Here is a 15885-nt window from a genome sequence, read left to right as displayed (position 1 = left end):
ATGGCTCCTCAGCCTGGAGCCCCTGACCCTCCCCTACTTTTGCTGGACTTCAGTAAGCAGGGCTGAGCAGTCCTGGTGTAGGAAGTAGCCCATGGCCATTCAAGGCCAGGCAGAGGCTGGCCAGCCAGAGCATCCTCCCAGGAGAGAGGGCAGGAAGGCAAGCATCCCATGCCCCTCTGAGGCTCAGGCTGCCAAATGAGCTAGGTCCCCACGTCGTGCCTGGACCCCCTCTGGCACTCCAGCTTTCACAGCCACCTAGATGTACTCAGCCCACCTAAGAAGTTTTTCCAAAGGCCCGTAGCCAGAGGCCTCCCTTTCTAACTAGCTGTGCCACTCATTTGGCGTAAGCCTCTGCACCCACCAGTGGGAGCGCAGCTGAGCTCCCAGCCAGAGGCAAGAGGTCTGGGCTTGGGGTGAGGGATGGGCAGACCCAGTTCTGGGGAGCTCAGCACAGCCCCTGCCATCCTCCCTTTAGCCCCTAGGTGGCGCCGCCCCTCCACAAAGGTTGCACACAGGTTCAGATCCGGCTCAGCGTTTTGGAGCTTCACCGACTTCTGCAGCTCCTGCTCTTGACAGATCCAGAGACCTGCAGTCACGGAAGGGCAGTGGCTTCTCCCTTTCGGCTTACAGCGAGGGTCGCCTGGCATTCTGGCCTCTGCTGTACAAGCCCCAGGCCATGCTCCAGCTACCTCCCCCTCCCCTGCCGTCTCCAGGGGGTCTTTTCTGATTGTTGGCTCCCCTCCAAACCAGGACACCTGGCCCTCTTCCTCCACACCTCCATCACCATCACCACCCGCCCCCGCCACACACACACACCGGCCCGCCCTTCCTCCCCCCCTCCAGCCCTCCATACTGCACAGCACAGCCCTCAGGCTGGTACGAAATCACCTTTATTCACAATCACGGTGATCCAAGTTCACAAAGGAGGCAGCAACTACCCTCACACTAACAGAGACAATGGGATGGATGGCTTCTTCTCCCTGACCCTCAGGCCATGCAGCCCCTGCACATGTGAACTTCCCTTGCCTCTGGGATGGGCGCCCTGACTGCTTGGGGCCACCACCAGCCCCATCTCACCCCACTCCCACAGAAGAGGTCTACGGGGTTAGTGGGGAGCAGAGGCCCATGGCAGAATGGTGACTTCCCAAAGTTGCCCTGCAAGGCAGGTACAGACAGGGCCAGCCTGGCATCATGACCCCCCTCCCTGTGCTTACCACCACCCCACCCCATAGCAGCCACCACCAAAGAACCCCCTGAGAGTCACAAAAAAAGTCTTCCCACACCCCCAACAATCATTTTACAGAGGTGGCAGCTGAGGCTCAGAGCGACTGTGACCTGGCCAGGGCCACACAACTGGTCAGTGGCCAGGTCTAGAATCCCATGCTCTGCAGGCCATGTAACAAAGCAGTCTCCAATGGGCGTAAAAAAGAGCCATCTGAGGGGACAGAGGGCTGGAGGCTCGGGGAGACTTGCCAGGACTCCGAGAGCTGGCCCCAGCCCGTGGCCTACCAGGACAGGTGTGCGGGGCTGAGATGACTGTAACCTAAGACCAGCTGGGGGTACCCCCTCACTCCAAAATCAGGATCAAGAACCTGGAGGTGCTGGGACCCACCCCTTCTCCTTTCTCCTGGGGGAGAGAGCGCCTACAATGACAAGACCTGCTGGCCTTCCCTCCCCCAGCCTGCCAGACTTTTCCATGTCCTTACAGAGTGGGGAACTCGGGCCTCTCGATGTATATGAGCCAATTACGATACCCAGGCTCCAGCCCAAGAAGAAGAGCATTCTGTGGCTCCGGGTGATCTGCTAGTCCCAGGGCACTGCAAAGGTTCTGCTGTCCTCTCTAGAAAGTGGACACAAGTTGCCAGAAGGCATCCCGACTCGGCCCCTTTTTATGGAGTTCTATTTCATGGTAAGCAGAGCTGGCTATGCACTCATGTGCTGGAGTTCAGGGCAGAGTTTAAGTGATGACAACCTCTGCTGGCCCCTCCAACCAGGCACTCCACCTACTAGGGCAGCCTTTATAGGAGTCTGGGGGGTGGGAATTCACTCCCCCCGCCCAAACTAACCCCTACAAACCCAATAAATAAATAAATTAAAATACAGGAAAAAAAAAAAGCCATTCTTGCTCCAGGAAGTCCTCTACTCCCAACCCAGGATCCTGGCCTCTCCCAGGGATGCTAAAGCCTGACAGAAGACCTCCCCTGCTCTCCAGCCCACGCCAAGGGGCTGCCCCCAGGCAAGAGCATCCCCGAGCCCACTGAGGCAAACAGGCCACGACCAGGAAGGGGTCCTCCACGTCTCAACCAGGCCAGGGGGCTAGCAACCCAGAACCCAGAGGCTTCCGTGGCCTGTCTGTCCACCCATCCAGGGTGAGTGGGCAACAGGCACAGCACAGAGGCGGCAGCCCTCCTGGGATGAGAGGGATCCACTGGCCGTCTTACCCTTGGCTGCCAGGCCCAAGGGGAAGGGAAAGAAGGAAGGAGACAGTGGGGGAAGGTCAGAGAGTAAGGCAGCAGCCCAGGCTGTGCACTGCTCAAGGGCAGCTGGCTGAGGGAGAAAACAGAGGCTGAAGTCCAGGGCCACACTCCACTAGCCAGGCCACGTGTCTGGACTCAGGGCCGCATCTGCCCAGAGGATGGGACACACTTTCTAACGTTCACAAAGGTGCCACACAGGCTAAAGAGACCTCCTGGGAATCTACCCCAGGCAGGAAAGGACCAGGACAGGCTGAGACCCCCCCTCCCCCCGCTTTAGCCCCTCGGCCTGCAGGGAAGAGCTGAGACTTGCTTCTGCCCCCACCTCCCAGCCTGACTCCCCTTCCTCCCCAGACCTCAGGGGCTGTTTCCCAAGTTTAATGAGAAGGGGAAAGAATTTCCAAAACGAGGAAGAAGAGAAGGGGCCCCGTTGACTTGCGCCTCAGCCGGAGCCGGGCCGGATTCGGAGGAAGCTGGGGAGCGGATGGGTCCGTGACGGCTAGGAGCTGCGGTAGGTCTTGATGATGTCCTTGATGGGCCGGCGGCAGATGGGGCAGCAGGCGTGCAGAGCCTTCTTGAGGCGCAGGCCACAGGCATAGCAGAGGCACATATGGCCACACGTGTAGATGACCGTGTCCACCGCGTGCTCATAGCAAATGGTGCACTCATCGCTCCACGGGCCCCCGCCTGGGGTCACTGGTGATTCGGGCAGACTCACTGGTGAATTGGGGGCTGTTCCTGGGGACACGGGGACAGCAGTGAGGGGGGAGGCACGAACCTGGCTGGTCCCAGGTTCATGAAGAAAGCCCCGGCCTCTCCTCCTCCATGGATTGGGATCAGCCTGTCTACCTTGCCACCCACCTCCTGGGCACAAGAAGAAAGAGGATGCACTCTGGACAGCCCCACTTCCAGCCCCTCCATGCCCAGACCAGGGGCCAGGGTGTCCATGAAGCAATGAGAAGAGGCGGGAAGGATGGAGGCCCAAAACCCACTTGGGGAGGCCCCGCTGAGCTACTCTCTGGTGTTCTTTGTGCTCAAGAAGTCCTCTGGAGAAAGCCACCCAGCTGAGGGACAGGACGGGACACAGCCCAGGAATCACCACTCAACGTGGGTTCACTGGGCCCATCTCCAGCTCCTCTGGAGCCCCGTCTGCAGACCTGCCTCAGCCAGGGTGGAGGGCAGGTCCCTCAGGGTGGAAGGGCTGGCACGGTCACATGGAACCAAAGAGGCCAGCCTACTTACCTCCAGCAGAGCTCCCCAGAGGGCCAGAGCTGCAGGTGCCAAGCGAGGGGTCAGAGAGGCGGATGCCCAGGGTGCTGGGGGAGGTTGGTGTGGAGGCGGGGGAGCAGGGGAGTGATGGGATGCCCCGCTCTGCCAGGATGGTGGAGCCTGCAGAAAGGGAGGGAGAGGGGGAAGGTGGGACCTAGACACTCAGAGGCCCACCTTGGAAAGCTTGAGTTTCCATCCTCCATTAGGTTCCCAGGAGAGAAACGGGTGGTGCAGCCTGACCACACAGCCCAGCCACTAGCTCAGAGACTGACTGAGCCTTTGCCTTAAAGAGCTAACTGTCCAGGGAGTCTCTTGGGGCTCTCTCCTCAGTCCCTTCCTCCAGCCAGCCTTGATTCCCCCCACCCCACCACCACCTATCTCTATCCAGTACTGACCAGTCATACACACCTTGCATAGAAATAAGCAATCACAGAGCCTGGGAAATTATTTGTTCTTTGCCCAGGAATGTAACTTTGTAATGTTTCCCTATTTAAACCCTGAGCTTCTGGAGAGCAGAAAGCCTGACTCACCTGTGACTTTCCCACAGGCCCTAACATAATGCCCTACACACAAGTAAGTGCTCAATGAGATATTTTTTTATTAGTAGTTATTCAGTCTAATTTATTCAATCTAATTCACTTAATAGTCACTGTTTCTAAGAATATTTATTAGCTGTCCACAGGATTTCTCTTAGTAGTGTTAACATGTTTTAAGTGAACTATCATCTCCTTCTTTCAGAAATTTATACCTCCTATTTGCTTTTCTTGCTTTATTGCACTGGTTAGCATTTTCAGAATGATACTGTACGGCATCTTAATCACATTCTCGACTTCAATGATAATGTTTCTAATGTTTCACCATGAAGCATGAAATTGGCTATAGTTTTAGGGTGAAGGAAATATCTTTTCATTCTTAGTTCACTTAGGCCTTCAACAAACCAAAGCACTCTTCTATGAAGTAAATAATCATCCTTCCATACATTGTTACTGATTTGTTTTTCCTTTAGAGTCAGGATCCTCTATCACCACTTTGGTAGTCAAGATGTCCAATTCTCCAAACAGCTCAGGAGCACACTGTTCAGCATATATTAAATTCTGAATGATTAATCTTCAACGCCCACCTTGGCCTACTTCCCTCTGGGGACATTTAAGTCCTGGGGTTTTTGTTTGTTTTTTAAGCTTCTCCTTTGCTCTAGTCTAGTAAGCCTCTTTGAGCAACAGAAGCTTTACTGAAAAGCTACTTAACTATTATTAGATGGTGCTGATGCAAGAGACTATCTTGCCCTTATGTAATATCCTTTATCTGAGGAGCAGTATCTCCTGATGACTGTAGCCAAATATCTTTGTACCTCAGCTTGATTTTTTTTTTTTTTTCTGCACCCTAGTCTGGTTTCTTTTTATTCCACCTTGAATTTTTAAGCCAATTTTCTTCCTTTCTGATGTCTTTTTATCTAGCCTGATTTCTTTTCACTCTTCCCTGACTTATCTTCCCTCAATCCTAATTTCTTAGCACCCTAGTCCCATTTCTTTTCATTCTTTTTCCAATTTATTTTCCGCTCCATCTTCATTTGGTCTTTTTCCAGAGGAGGAAGTCTCCACTGATTTTACCTGATTTCACAAAACTCTCATACACTCACAATTACCAACAGCACCGCATACACAAATACCCATGCATTTACTCACATGTGCCTAGACACGGTATGCCAGTCTTACGGTGTTACTCATGCTTACTCACATACACACTTTATCATGTCTATGAAGTCTCCTGGGGTGAGGTCTAGGTTGGGGGCTGTGAGGCCCAGGGGTCTCCAAACTTGTCTGACCAAATTTGCTAAGGAAGAAAACTTTAGATGCCCAGGACCTAATTTGAAATCTACAGAATCAAAATTTCTGGAGGTGGGATTTAAGAATCTGACACAACTGAGGGACTGACTGAGCCCAGCATCCTGCAGAACACTCTGCGAAATATGGCTTATACAAATCCACGTCACCCAGTCCATTCAAACTCTCCATTCAAAGCCAGGAAGGCCCAGACATCTGCAACCCCATTTCCTCCAAGGCCCAGGGATTCTCCAAAAGCCCCCAATCCAGGCACTGCTCTTCAGAGATACCTGGCCGCTGACACACCACCCTCTTTATCTTATTTAGACACAAAACCGTCCTTAGAGGTAGAGGTCTTCGTTCCCATTTTTTGATAAATGGAAACTGAACCTCAAAAAGTTCACTGCTAGTGGAAACAATTTTTTCCCCCATTTTTAAAAGGCCACAACCACTAGGCAATGTGTATGAGAGCTGTTTATGCACGTGGGCATGTGGGTGAAACCGGTTCTGAGCCTGAAACTCAGTGTTCCCTGCTTTTCTCCCCCTCCCCAGGGTTTATCTGGTGAAATCTGAGAACCATGGACTAATCAAAAGAGTGACTCTGACTAGAACCCATAAGGAGCAGGGTGGGCGCTGTTCCCCCCTACCCAGACAGACTCTGCCTCCAGGGAAGACGAGATGCTAGGCCGGGAGGCGCCAGCTTCAGGATGCACCTCGAGGGAGGAGGGCACGTGGCCAGGGGCACTCACCAAGGATGCGGATCTGTGTGATGGACCCGTGCAGGCCGAAGAGCATCCAGAGCGGCTGTGAGGCGTCCACGCACAGCTGCATGCCCGCCGCGACGCCGTTGTGGCTGAGGTGCAGCTCGCCGTCGGCGTTGACCACAAGGCCGAGGATGTCGCCGCTGTGCAGGGGCCCGGGCACGCGGCACACGGCCCAGAACTCCTTGCGGTCCACCAGGGCCTCGGGGCTGAACGGCAGGTCGGCCGGCCTCAGCGTGCCAGGGTCGCACGTGGTGACACCTAAGGACAGCGCGCCGGGCCGCGCGCCGCTCGAGCGCGTGACCTTGACGAAGATAGTCTCGGCCACACGCACAGGCCGACTGGTGAAGACGAGCGCGCGCTCGTCGCGCCCGTGCTCCAGGCGCGCCACCGTCTGCTCGTCCAGGATGCGGACGTGCGCGCCGGCGCGCAGCGCGTGGAAGCGCAGGTCGCCGTCGAGCTGCGGGGGCAGCGCGCGGCTGTGCTGCGAGTTGAGCGAGTTCTGCGGGATGGGGCAGCCGGCAGCTGGCGTGCCCTCGTCGCCGTCAGAGCCCGGCACGTTGAGGTCACACAAGCTCACGGAGAGGCGCGCTTCGTCCGCCTCGCGCCGCAGGGACGGCCGCCGGAGGGCGGTGAAGGAGCGCGGGCGCAGGCAGTCTGGGAGCACCAGCTCGCTGTCTGCGGGGGTAGGGGGACAGGGCGACCGTCAGGCGGGCCACAGCCCCGGGTCCCATCGCCTGTGAGTCTCCTCCCACTAGTCGTTAAAGCCGGCACTAGTAAGACAAATCTAGTTTCTAACGGCAAAGAAAATGCTCGGACATTTTACAGGGGCTTCCCTGGTAGCTCAGTGGTCAAGAATCCGCCTACCAATGCACAAGACACAGATTGGATCCCTGGGTCGGATCCCTGGAATGGAAAGGTACCCATGGGGAAGGAAATGGCAACCCACTCCAGTATTCTTGCCTGGAGAATCCCCATGGAAGAGGAACCTGGCGGGCTACAGTCCATGTGAGTTCTCAAAAGAGTCTGACACGACTTAGCCACTGAACAAGAACATCACACATTCTGCAGGACCTCAGACTACCTATCTGCTTAAGCAAAGGATCATCAGGCAGGAAAGACACCAAAACTAAAAACACGATTACTTCTAAATGGTACACTTATAAAAGTCGGATTTAAAAAAATGAACTCCTGGGACCTGGCTCTTTATCCTAGCAGCCAGGATAGCACCTGGCACTCAGAAGAAAGCAGTAAACACTTGCTGAATGCATGTTGATACTCTATGCCTCTGGGAGCCCAGAGGGAACCCTCCCCTCTAGAATACCTCTCTGCACAAATTGTCTCATAGCAAAAATTAGCTTTTGATATTGTTTCTACCAAAGGACGCTGAGGTGGAGACGCTAAGTGAATTTTTCCAAGCCCTCCTTTCAAAACCAACAACTGGAAAGCAAACCCTTTCTCTTTTTATTCATACACGTAATACAGACTGTATTTTGTTTAAAAAAAAAAAAGACAGTTCAGCAAAGAGAAATGGGAATCTCCTGTCAGCCTGCCATCCAGAGGAAAATACTCTTAATATTTAGATGTGTGAGTTTCCAGCCTTTTTTGAATATATTTTAGTTCTCTTTTTAACACAAAAATTGAATCATACTATATAAACATCAGTAGTTTTAAACTTTAACTTTTACAGGTAACAAATCTCTTTGAAAATGTAACTTGTACCTATCTTCTCAGGAAAATGCACATTCTCCCTAAATTCTGTGGATAATTTCAGAGCATCCATGGCCATGGACTCCAGGTGAAGAACTCTGTTATACAAATTTCCTTTTCAAAACTAATTTTTCTATTTATCGTGTCCTGTATACCCTTTTACACTAATAACCATGTTTCTGAGACCGTAATTTCTTAATGGCTGGTTACGTCTGCTTTATGGAGTCCTATAATTTGTAATAAAAGTCATCAGGTGCAATGAATTACTGCTGCATTTCCTCCTTAAAGCATCCCACAGAGGTGTTCCCTTTGTACAGATAAAGCTCGGAGATGTTCTGTGACAACCAAGCTGCAGCTCCAGGGTTAAAGCGTGATCCACCCAACTCCTTATCCCACACCCTCCACTTTCAAGCCATATAGGTTTACTGGATCCTTTTCGTGGGAGGCCCCAAATTTGGCTGGGGCCACTGCTGGCCTTACCATGGACCAATCCCTTCTCAGGAGGCTTTTCTCTGAGCCTCCCCAAGGGAGAATCTGTGCTTTCTCTCCAGGAACTGAGTAAGGATGGCAGGGGTGCTCAGCATGAGAGCAAAGTTTGGAGGAACAGACTGGTAGGGATAGCGAAGCCAGAATTCAGCTCCAGCTGAATCTAGATTTGCTCTCTAATGCCTCCCTATCTTTGCTCTCCCCCAGCTCCTCTGCCCCATCCAGGAACAGTGTTGTTTGGGCCCCAGCAAGGAGAGGGTGCTGAGCCCTCCCCACAAGTCTCCTGCTTCTCTGGAGAAGCCTCTCGAGGCCTGGCTGGTCGGGATTTCCCAGCATCGTGTTTAGTAAGGAGGAGGGAGCCAACCGGAAAATGTGATTATTCCAGGGAATTGACTCTGTGACAGCAATGGTGCAGAGAGGCTGGGGGGCTGCGGAGAGCCAGAGGCGAGGAGGGCAAGACATGGGAGACAATAGCAGCGGGCAGAGGAGGGCTGTGGGCCGACCTGGACCCCAGGCAACAGCCCTGCTCCCCTGACCCCTCAAGGACTCCAGGGACTGGCCCTTGGGGACTCCAAGAGGGTTGGGGACAGAGAAGAGAAGGGATGGAGAAGCAGGGTAAGGAGGCAAGAAGTGGCTCAGAGATGCCCAGCCAGGGTTTACATGAACAAGGCTGTCATGGGGGCCACACATACACACCCCATGCTGCTCCTTCCACCCCACGCAACCCCCACACTCAGGACAATCAGGCCAGAGCCCATGGAGCTGGGCAGACCCTCAAAACAGACTCCTGAATGGGGCTGGATGTACGCTCTCCTGCTCTCTGCCCCCACAGGAGTCCTCTTCTGCCTGAATATGCCCACTCCCTCCCAGACAACTCAGGCCATTGCTGAGCTACTCTGTCTTTAAGAAAATGTTTCCTTCTCTTAAACTGAAATCTACCTCCCTAGTTGCTTTTTTGTTTGTTTGTTGAACTCTTAGGAAAAATTAGTTCATTGATCCTGTACCACACAAAATTTATTCAAATTACCTTCATTTGAGTGGTAAGATCATAACAAGAAAACAGGTTATCCTACAACAAACCTTACAAAATCCATCATAAAAGCTTTTTTTTTTTTTTCATTATATTACCTATTGTCTTTTTTAGACTAGTATACTATGCAAAGCTACACCGATTAGTAGTTTGCCTATTCCCAAGTTTAGGAGAAATGCTTCCTTTTGACACTATCACGTACCCCATAGGAAAATAAATTCCCTTAACCTAACAATTGCCACCCAACTCACTCTGCAAGGCATCTTCCTTCAAATCCCTCCTCTCGTGTACACAAGATGTCATGCTAAAGCTTTAAATCCTGCAATTGTATTTACAGATCTACACTTAAAAATGAACACAAGAGCTACTACCACCACCACAACAAACACAAAATAACACTCTTAAAAAATTACAAACCAGCTAGATAATATTCTGGTAGTGTTTACAAATTAATTGCTATTTTTGTATGAAAGTACTAGATATTAAAAATGAGTAGACTGTGTATCAACCTAAATAAAATGATCGCTACCCACAAACGTGTACATATAAACACACCCGACACTGTCTGTCAGCTCATGTGCTGCTCTATATACAGTCTACTTTCCAGGGTGCGTTTGGTTATAACCTTCCTGTATTTATACCTACTACCTCTGGGGCTGCCTCTCAGCCCCACACTGAAGACAGCTCTCCTCAGGGAACACTCAGACTCCACACACACCTTCCCACCTCGTAGACAATGAACAGCTCCAGACTCAGTACACTCTCAGATACACTCTCACCAGCTTGACGCAGTGTGGCCATCACACCTCTCCTAATAAGTACTCTCACAACCTGAGAGTGTTTTAGGAGTTTTGGTAACCAAAATCCATAAACTGGTCAGCAAGATAGGAACACAGTCCAGTGCAAGACTCTGAAGTCATCAGTTTGGGTTCCCATCTGAGCTCTGTCATTTCCTGGCTGTATGACCTTGGATAAACAGCTTAAGCCCTCTGGGCCTCTCTTCTATAGTGGTGAAATCAGCATTTCCTTATTAGTATGAAATCTGAAATCCCGTTTGGAAGGGATGCTGTGAAGAAGATGGAGTGGGATGAAGCACTAGAGTGCCTGGCACAAGACGATCCCTAGGGTACTGTGAGCCTTTGCTACTGTCTCCATGCTGCCTGGCTCAGAAGGATATGCGTGGGCCCTGGAGTGATACAGGCCTGGGTTTAAATGTCTGACCCAGCACTTGGCTGGTGGCCTGTGGGTGAGCCACTTTCCTCCAGTCCCAGATCACTCACCTAGAGATCAGGGGTAATAATCCCTGCTTTGCGATATTGTTGAAGGGACCAGAGGTAGAGTGCGAAGCCCCCGGCACCTAGATACTTGATAATTTCTGTTATTTGCATTTGCTCAGGTTGAGTTTGTCAAAGTCAGGTCCACGTGCACCCAGGCGACTAACTCTTTGAACCTAGGACTTCGCATCAGTCATAAGCACCCGGGACAGAATCGCTGAATGACCTCACTGACTAAAGACCAGGAAGGAGAAGCTTCAAGTGGAGATTAGAGACAAAGGAAGAGAAAGAAGGAGAAACAGCGGGAAAAGAAAGAGGAGAAGGGGCAAGAAAGTGACTCCTTTGACCTTGCTTGAAATATCACAGGAGTTGGGAGAGGAGGGACAAGAGGTACTGGGAACCAGCTAAAAACAGAACCCCTGGGGCCACTGCCCAGCCCAAGTATGTCTCCTCTCCCATCCCCTCCACTCCTAGGGTCAGGAGCAGCTGCAAGCTGCCAGCAAGCTCCAAAATAACCATCCCATTAGTGTGCCCGTCTGCGCGAGGCCCTGAAATAGATGAAACCTGAGCTAGAGGAGTGGGTCAGGGCACCCTCTACAGAGGGGACAACAAAGGTCCTGGCAGAATGAGTCCACATCAAGTTGGGGGTCAGGGAAGGGGCCAGGCTCCCAAAGCTAGGGGAGAACACCATGGCCCCACCTCAGCCCAGGACTGCACCCTGGGGCACCGACGGCCGGCCTGCAACCTCCATCAGTGGATGACCCCATGTTTGAAGCAACGAGCTATTTAATCTGGGCCTGGGACATGCGGCTGCCTACTTGAGAGTTGTTTATGGTGGAGAGGTGGCACAGGGCCACAGGAGAAGCTGCAAAGCTGGCTCCCCTCTCGTGGCCCGTTTTGCAAGAAAGAACTTGTCCATCTTCAGCTCCTGCCTCGTCTGGCACCTGGTGCTGGCTTGGCAGATCCCCTGGGCCAGGGCAGAAAGAGCCAGGCCCTGCAAAGGGCAAGGAGGCCTGGGCTTCCCCTCTTAGGGAAGGCACCCGGCATACCCACCCATTGAGCCCTGTGTGCCCAGCCCTGGACAGGGTTTAAGGAGAGACAGCCAGGACCCAGGCCCTGCGGAGCCAGGAGCCCTTGGGAGACTTGAAGCTTGGAGTCATGAAAATTCTCAGTATATCAGGTTAGATAAGACCTTAGAGGAGAATAAGGAAATCTGTTTATCTCTGCCAAGCTCTCACCCAGCCTTGGCTAGAACGCCCCTGGGGACGAGAAGCTCACCACTTCTCAAGGCTATCTATTCCCTGTCTTTGGACACCTGTGACTTAGAAAAAAACTCCTTTCATAGATGCAAGTGTCCCATACCCACTCCCTAGGGCCCACTCTGAGCCTTTTCTTCTTTAGAATAAATCTCCCTGTTAGGATAATGCTGTCCAACTGAGGCTAAGAACTTCTTTTTCAGGGTGAGTCAAAGATGGCATCTCAGAAGAAACAGGATTTGACCCAGGCCCTGAAGGACAAGAGCATTTGGACTGACAGAAGCAAGAGGCACTCGGGTGGGAAAACTGCATTAGCAGATGCCTGGGGAGAAAAGTGTGAGCAAAACCAGCAAGGAGAAAGGAAGGGAAAGGAGGGGGAGATGCCAGGCGGAGGGCATTCGGGCAGCTCTAGCCCAGAGATCTACACGCTGCCAGTCAGTGTGGGATGAGTGGGGCCTGGGCGCTGCAGCAGAGGCTCCTTGGAAGCGGGCCAGCCATCGGTCCAAGTCTTGTTTGTTTAGACTCTCACATCCACAGCACTGGATAATCTTTAACCACGGGTCAGCCTGCGGCCACCCAGCCGGCTGGCGGACCTCTGCTGGCCCGTTTGGAAGGCGCACCAACCCATTAACTGTGTCCATAAACATCCTCCTGCTGGTTCGCAGCTGGCATGGGGCAGGGGAAGGAGCCGGGAGGGTGGGTGCATGGCTGGGATGGGCAAAGAGTTCCTCCACCCTTCTGGGAAGTGCCCTGAGACCCACACCTCCACCCTCTCCATATAAACCCACACCACCTCCACCCTCTCCATATAAACCCAACCACAAGAAAGTTGGGAAAAACAAACACACTTCTGAGGCTCATGGAACAAAGGGCAGAATGTTCCAGAAGCCCTCAGAGTCATAGATTTTTAGATATACAGAATCTTCAAGCCACGGGATCTTAGATGGATAGATCCCCAGAATCATCTGGTCTGGTGGGTCTCAAACTTTTATTTTTCCCCCAAGCAATAGAATCGTTCGTCCAAAGGAACAGAAAATTCTGGTTGATGTCTAGGAGGTGACCACAGAGCTCGGCCACTCAGCCACCGCAGAGATGCCTCTGTGGAACCCCAGTGCTCCAAGGGACCCAGCTGGAGAACCACAGGCCTTAACCCAAGAAATAATTTAGATTGCGTGGTTTGACTTTTATCCAGACACAGGCACTTGCCCCCCTCTCAATGAGAGGACAGGTTGGGGATTGTCTACTTTGGTGGTGTTTTTAAATTAGATATTCCTTTTTAACCTAAAAACAACAGCCCTTCCCATTTGTATAAACACTTTTATGTATCCGGAAGCCTCACAGACTATCTGTAAGGTAAATGGTGCATGTACAATTATGTCCAAATAACAGAAGAGGTGGGCAAGGCACAGAGATGCTGAGAGACATGCCCGAAGTCAGTGAGCGGCCAAGTGGAGTCTTAATTCAGTCGGGCCTCCTGTTTCTCAAATGAGGGCTTCGTCCCCAGTTCGTCGCCAAGACCCTAGCTCCTCCCCTCCTGGGGCCACCAGGCCTCTCCAAGTTCCCCAGAACTGTATCTTGGGCCAAAGAGGTACTAGATGGGGACACACAAAACTGCCATTTCTGGACATTAGAAACAGCCTGCTACTGGCAATTACATGTGCTTGCACTTTATGAAGGTTCATTCTGGTAGAAAACTAGAGCACACTGTGAATGACGGGATCAAACAAGGTCCTCAAAAGACTTCAGGGAACTACAAGGCAGGCAGACCCACTGTCACCACTAAACAGGACGCTGGGTACCCACCACCCATCTTGGTCTCTTCCAGGGCCTTTGGTGGCCTATCTGTGTCCAACACATGTGGCTGATCCCTGATGCCTTGAGCTCTTGTAAGTTCTATTCTGGAAGACATAGGGGGCCCAAATCCCCACCCCTGGGGGGCATCTAGACATAATAGGGAGACCAGAGAGATTCCTGTTTACAGAGCCTGGGGAGTAATGTAGCCCATGCTTCTGAGCTCAAGCGCCAGCTCTACTAAGTGGTGTGACCATGGACAAGTTGTCAGACTTCTCTGAGCCTCAGTTTCCTTACCTGCAAAATAGGCACAATAATAACTTTCTTTAAAATGTAATCAAAGACGATCTCTACTGTATTCTTAAAGAGCGGGACAAACACATGATACAGAACCCCTGTTGTGGAGTAGACCTCCACTCGCTTCAGGAAGAGGGAGAGTCAGGAAGAACAGAGTAGTCAGGGGAGACTTCCTAGTGGAGGGGAGGGTTTGGTACGGGGCCTTGATATAATTGGCAGAATTCGAGGTGAGTCAAAAAGAAGCACTGGAAGAGTGTGAAGCAGAAGGAATAGCAAGATTTTTTTTTTTAACTAAGATGAAACGAAAACCATCAAAGGGAAAGACACCAAGATCAGCATCCTCATCTCTTCATCCCGAGGGCTTGGCTTGGGCCCCTTGAGCTAATATTTGCCTCTCGGCCCCTGGCAGCCACAGCTGAAGGTAAATATTAGTTTAGCCTGGGAAGTGGAAACCCCAGGTGGCAGTGTGGTCCTCAGCCGGCCAGGATGCCTCACGCTCTGTACCACAAGCTGGGCACAGCCAGGATAAGGACCCGACCCCTGGCCTTATCTATAGAGAGGTCCAGGCCTCTCACTGCTGGGCAGCCAGGCTGGCCCACCACCCCAGAAACTGGCACAGCAGCAGCCTGGCCCCCAGAAAGCGACCCTGAGAGTCTCCAAACATCCTTCTCCTCAGTAGGCAGATGGGGTCTTTTTCCAAGACCTGAAATGACATCATGAGTCCTTGGGAGTCCCCCCATACCCTAACCCTAACCCTAACCCATACCCATGGCCTCTTAACAGCCTCCTAGGCTCAGCCACACACATCGTGAGTGAGCAATAAGTCTTCTTACACTGACCTTGGGCCCAGATCAGCTGGAAAGTCTGAATTGTGGGCCCAACCTGGCTTCTGACTAGGGACAATTGGGGTAGGCTCCTTCCCATCTCTGGGCCACATTTCCTCTTACTGAAAAACCTGACAGTAAGAACTGCTGGAAACTCAACTCTCTTGCTGAGTGTCCCCTGTGATACACACACATATCCGCACCTGTGCACACCCACTCTCCTCAAGTCCACAAGCCATCCACAGCCTCCCCACCTAACCCCCTTCCCTGAAGGATCTTTTCCCCAACTGAGTGCCAGTTCCCCATCTCTGTGCCCATGCACACCCCTCCTGTCTGGCGTACACTGTTCCTCCTCAAGAGGTCCATTCTTCCCACCTCCTCTAGTTCCTGACTTAAAACTCACCTCCTACAGGAAGTCCTTCTGGATTGCTCCCCAGATGCACCCCCATAGTTTTATTCTTCAGCCACACTTTTATGCAGTATTGGATTTAGGTCACTTCAGAGCAGTCATATGGTATGTCCCCCAGTGTAAAAACTCTTTCAGGTGAGGGGCTGGGTTTCCAGTTCTAGTGTCCCCTCTGACCACTGCACAGCACCTAGGCTGCAGGAACATCCTATAAGTGGAATCCGGGCTCACCAGCTTTTGGCCAGGACCCACAGCTACTCTTCCTGAGTCAACACTTCTGAGAGGTGCAGGGAGACCTTGAAAACTGGTTTAGGAACTTATCTCTCCAAGTATTAATCACCCCATAAAACTTGTGTTTATTTAGTTGCTGGCAGGTCCTTCTTCCAGGAGGTAGGAAGCTGTTATTCTTGGAGATACCAGCCAGGGCTTGGGCCAGGGCACCCGGAGGGAAGAGGGTGATCTGCTGTGAACTCCAGTGTAACAGGGA

General features: G+C 52.1%; 1 protein-coding gene across 3 annotated transcripts in view; it reads right to left on the bottom strand.

Moving 5' to 3' along the window:
- Positions 1 to 872: 872 nt before the first annotated feature.
- NEURL1 (neuralized E3 ubiquitin protein ligase 1) overlaps positions 873 to 15885 on the bottom strand; it is a 74161-nt gene continuing 59148 nt past the window's right edge. For all 3 annotated transcript variants that reach the window (XM_070780772.1, XM_070780773.1, XM_019988611.2), the window contains exons 4-6: positions 6313 to 7002; positions 3717 to 3863; positions 873 to 3212 (exon numbers count right to left, since the gene is read on the bottom strand). In XM_070780772.1, coding sequence (XP_070636873.1) covers positions 2974 to 3212; positions 3717 to 3863; positions 6313 to 7002 — 1076 coding nt within the window. In that variant the 3' untranslated portion in view covers positions 873 to 2973. The remainder of the gene's footprint in view (positions 3213 to 3716; positions 3864 to 6312; positions 7003 to 15885) is intronic.

This window comes from Bos indicus, chromosome 26 (genome assembly GCF_029378745.1).
Source record: "Bos indicus isolate NIAB-ARS_2022 breed Sahiwal x Tharparkar chromosome 26, NIAB-ARS_B.indTharparkar_mat_pri_1.0, whole genome shotgun sequence".
Classification (NCBI taxonomy): domain Eukaryota; kingdom Metazoa; phylum Chordata; class Mammalia; order Artiodactyla; family Bovidae; genus Bos; species Bos indicus.
The sequence above is the reverse complement of the archived record's forward strand: the minus strand, read 5'-3'. Positions and strand labels throughout refer to the sequence as shown.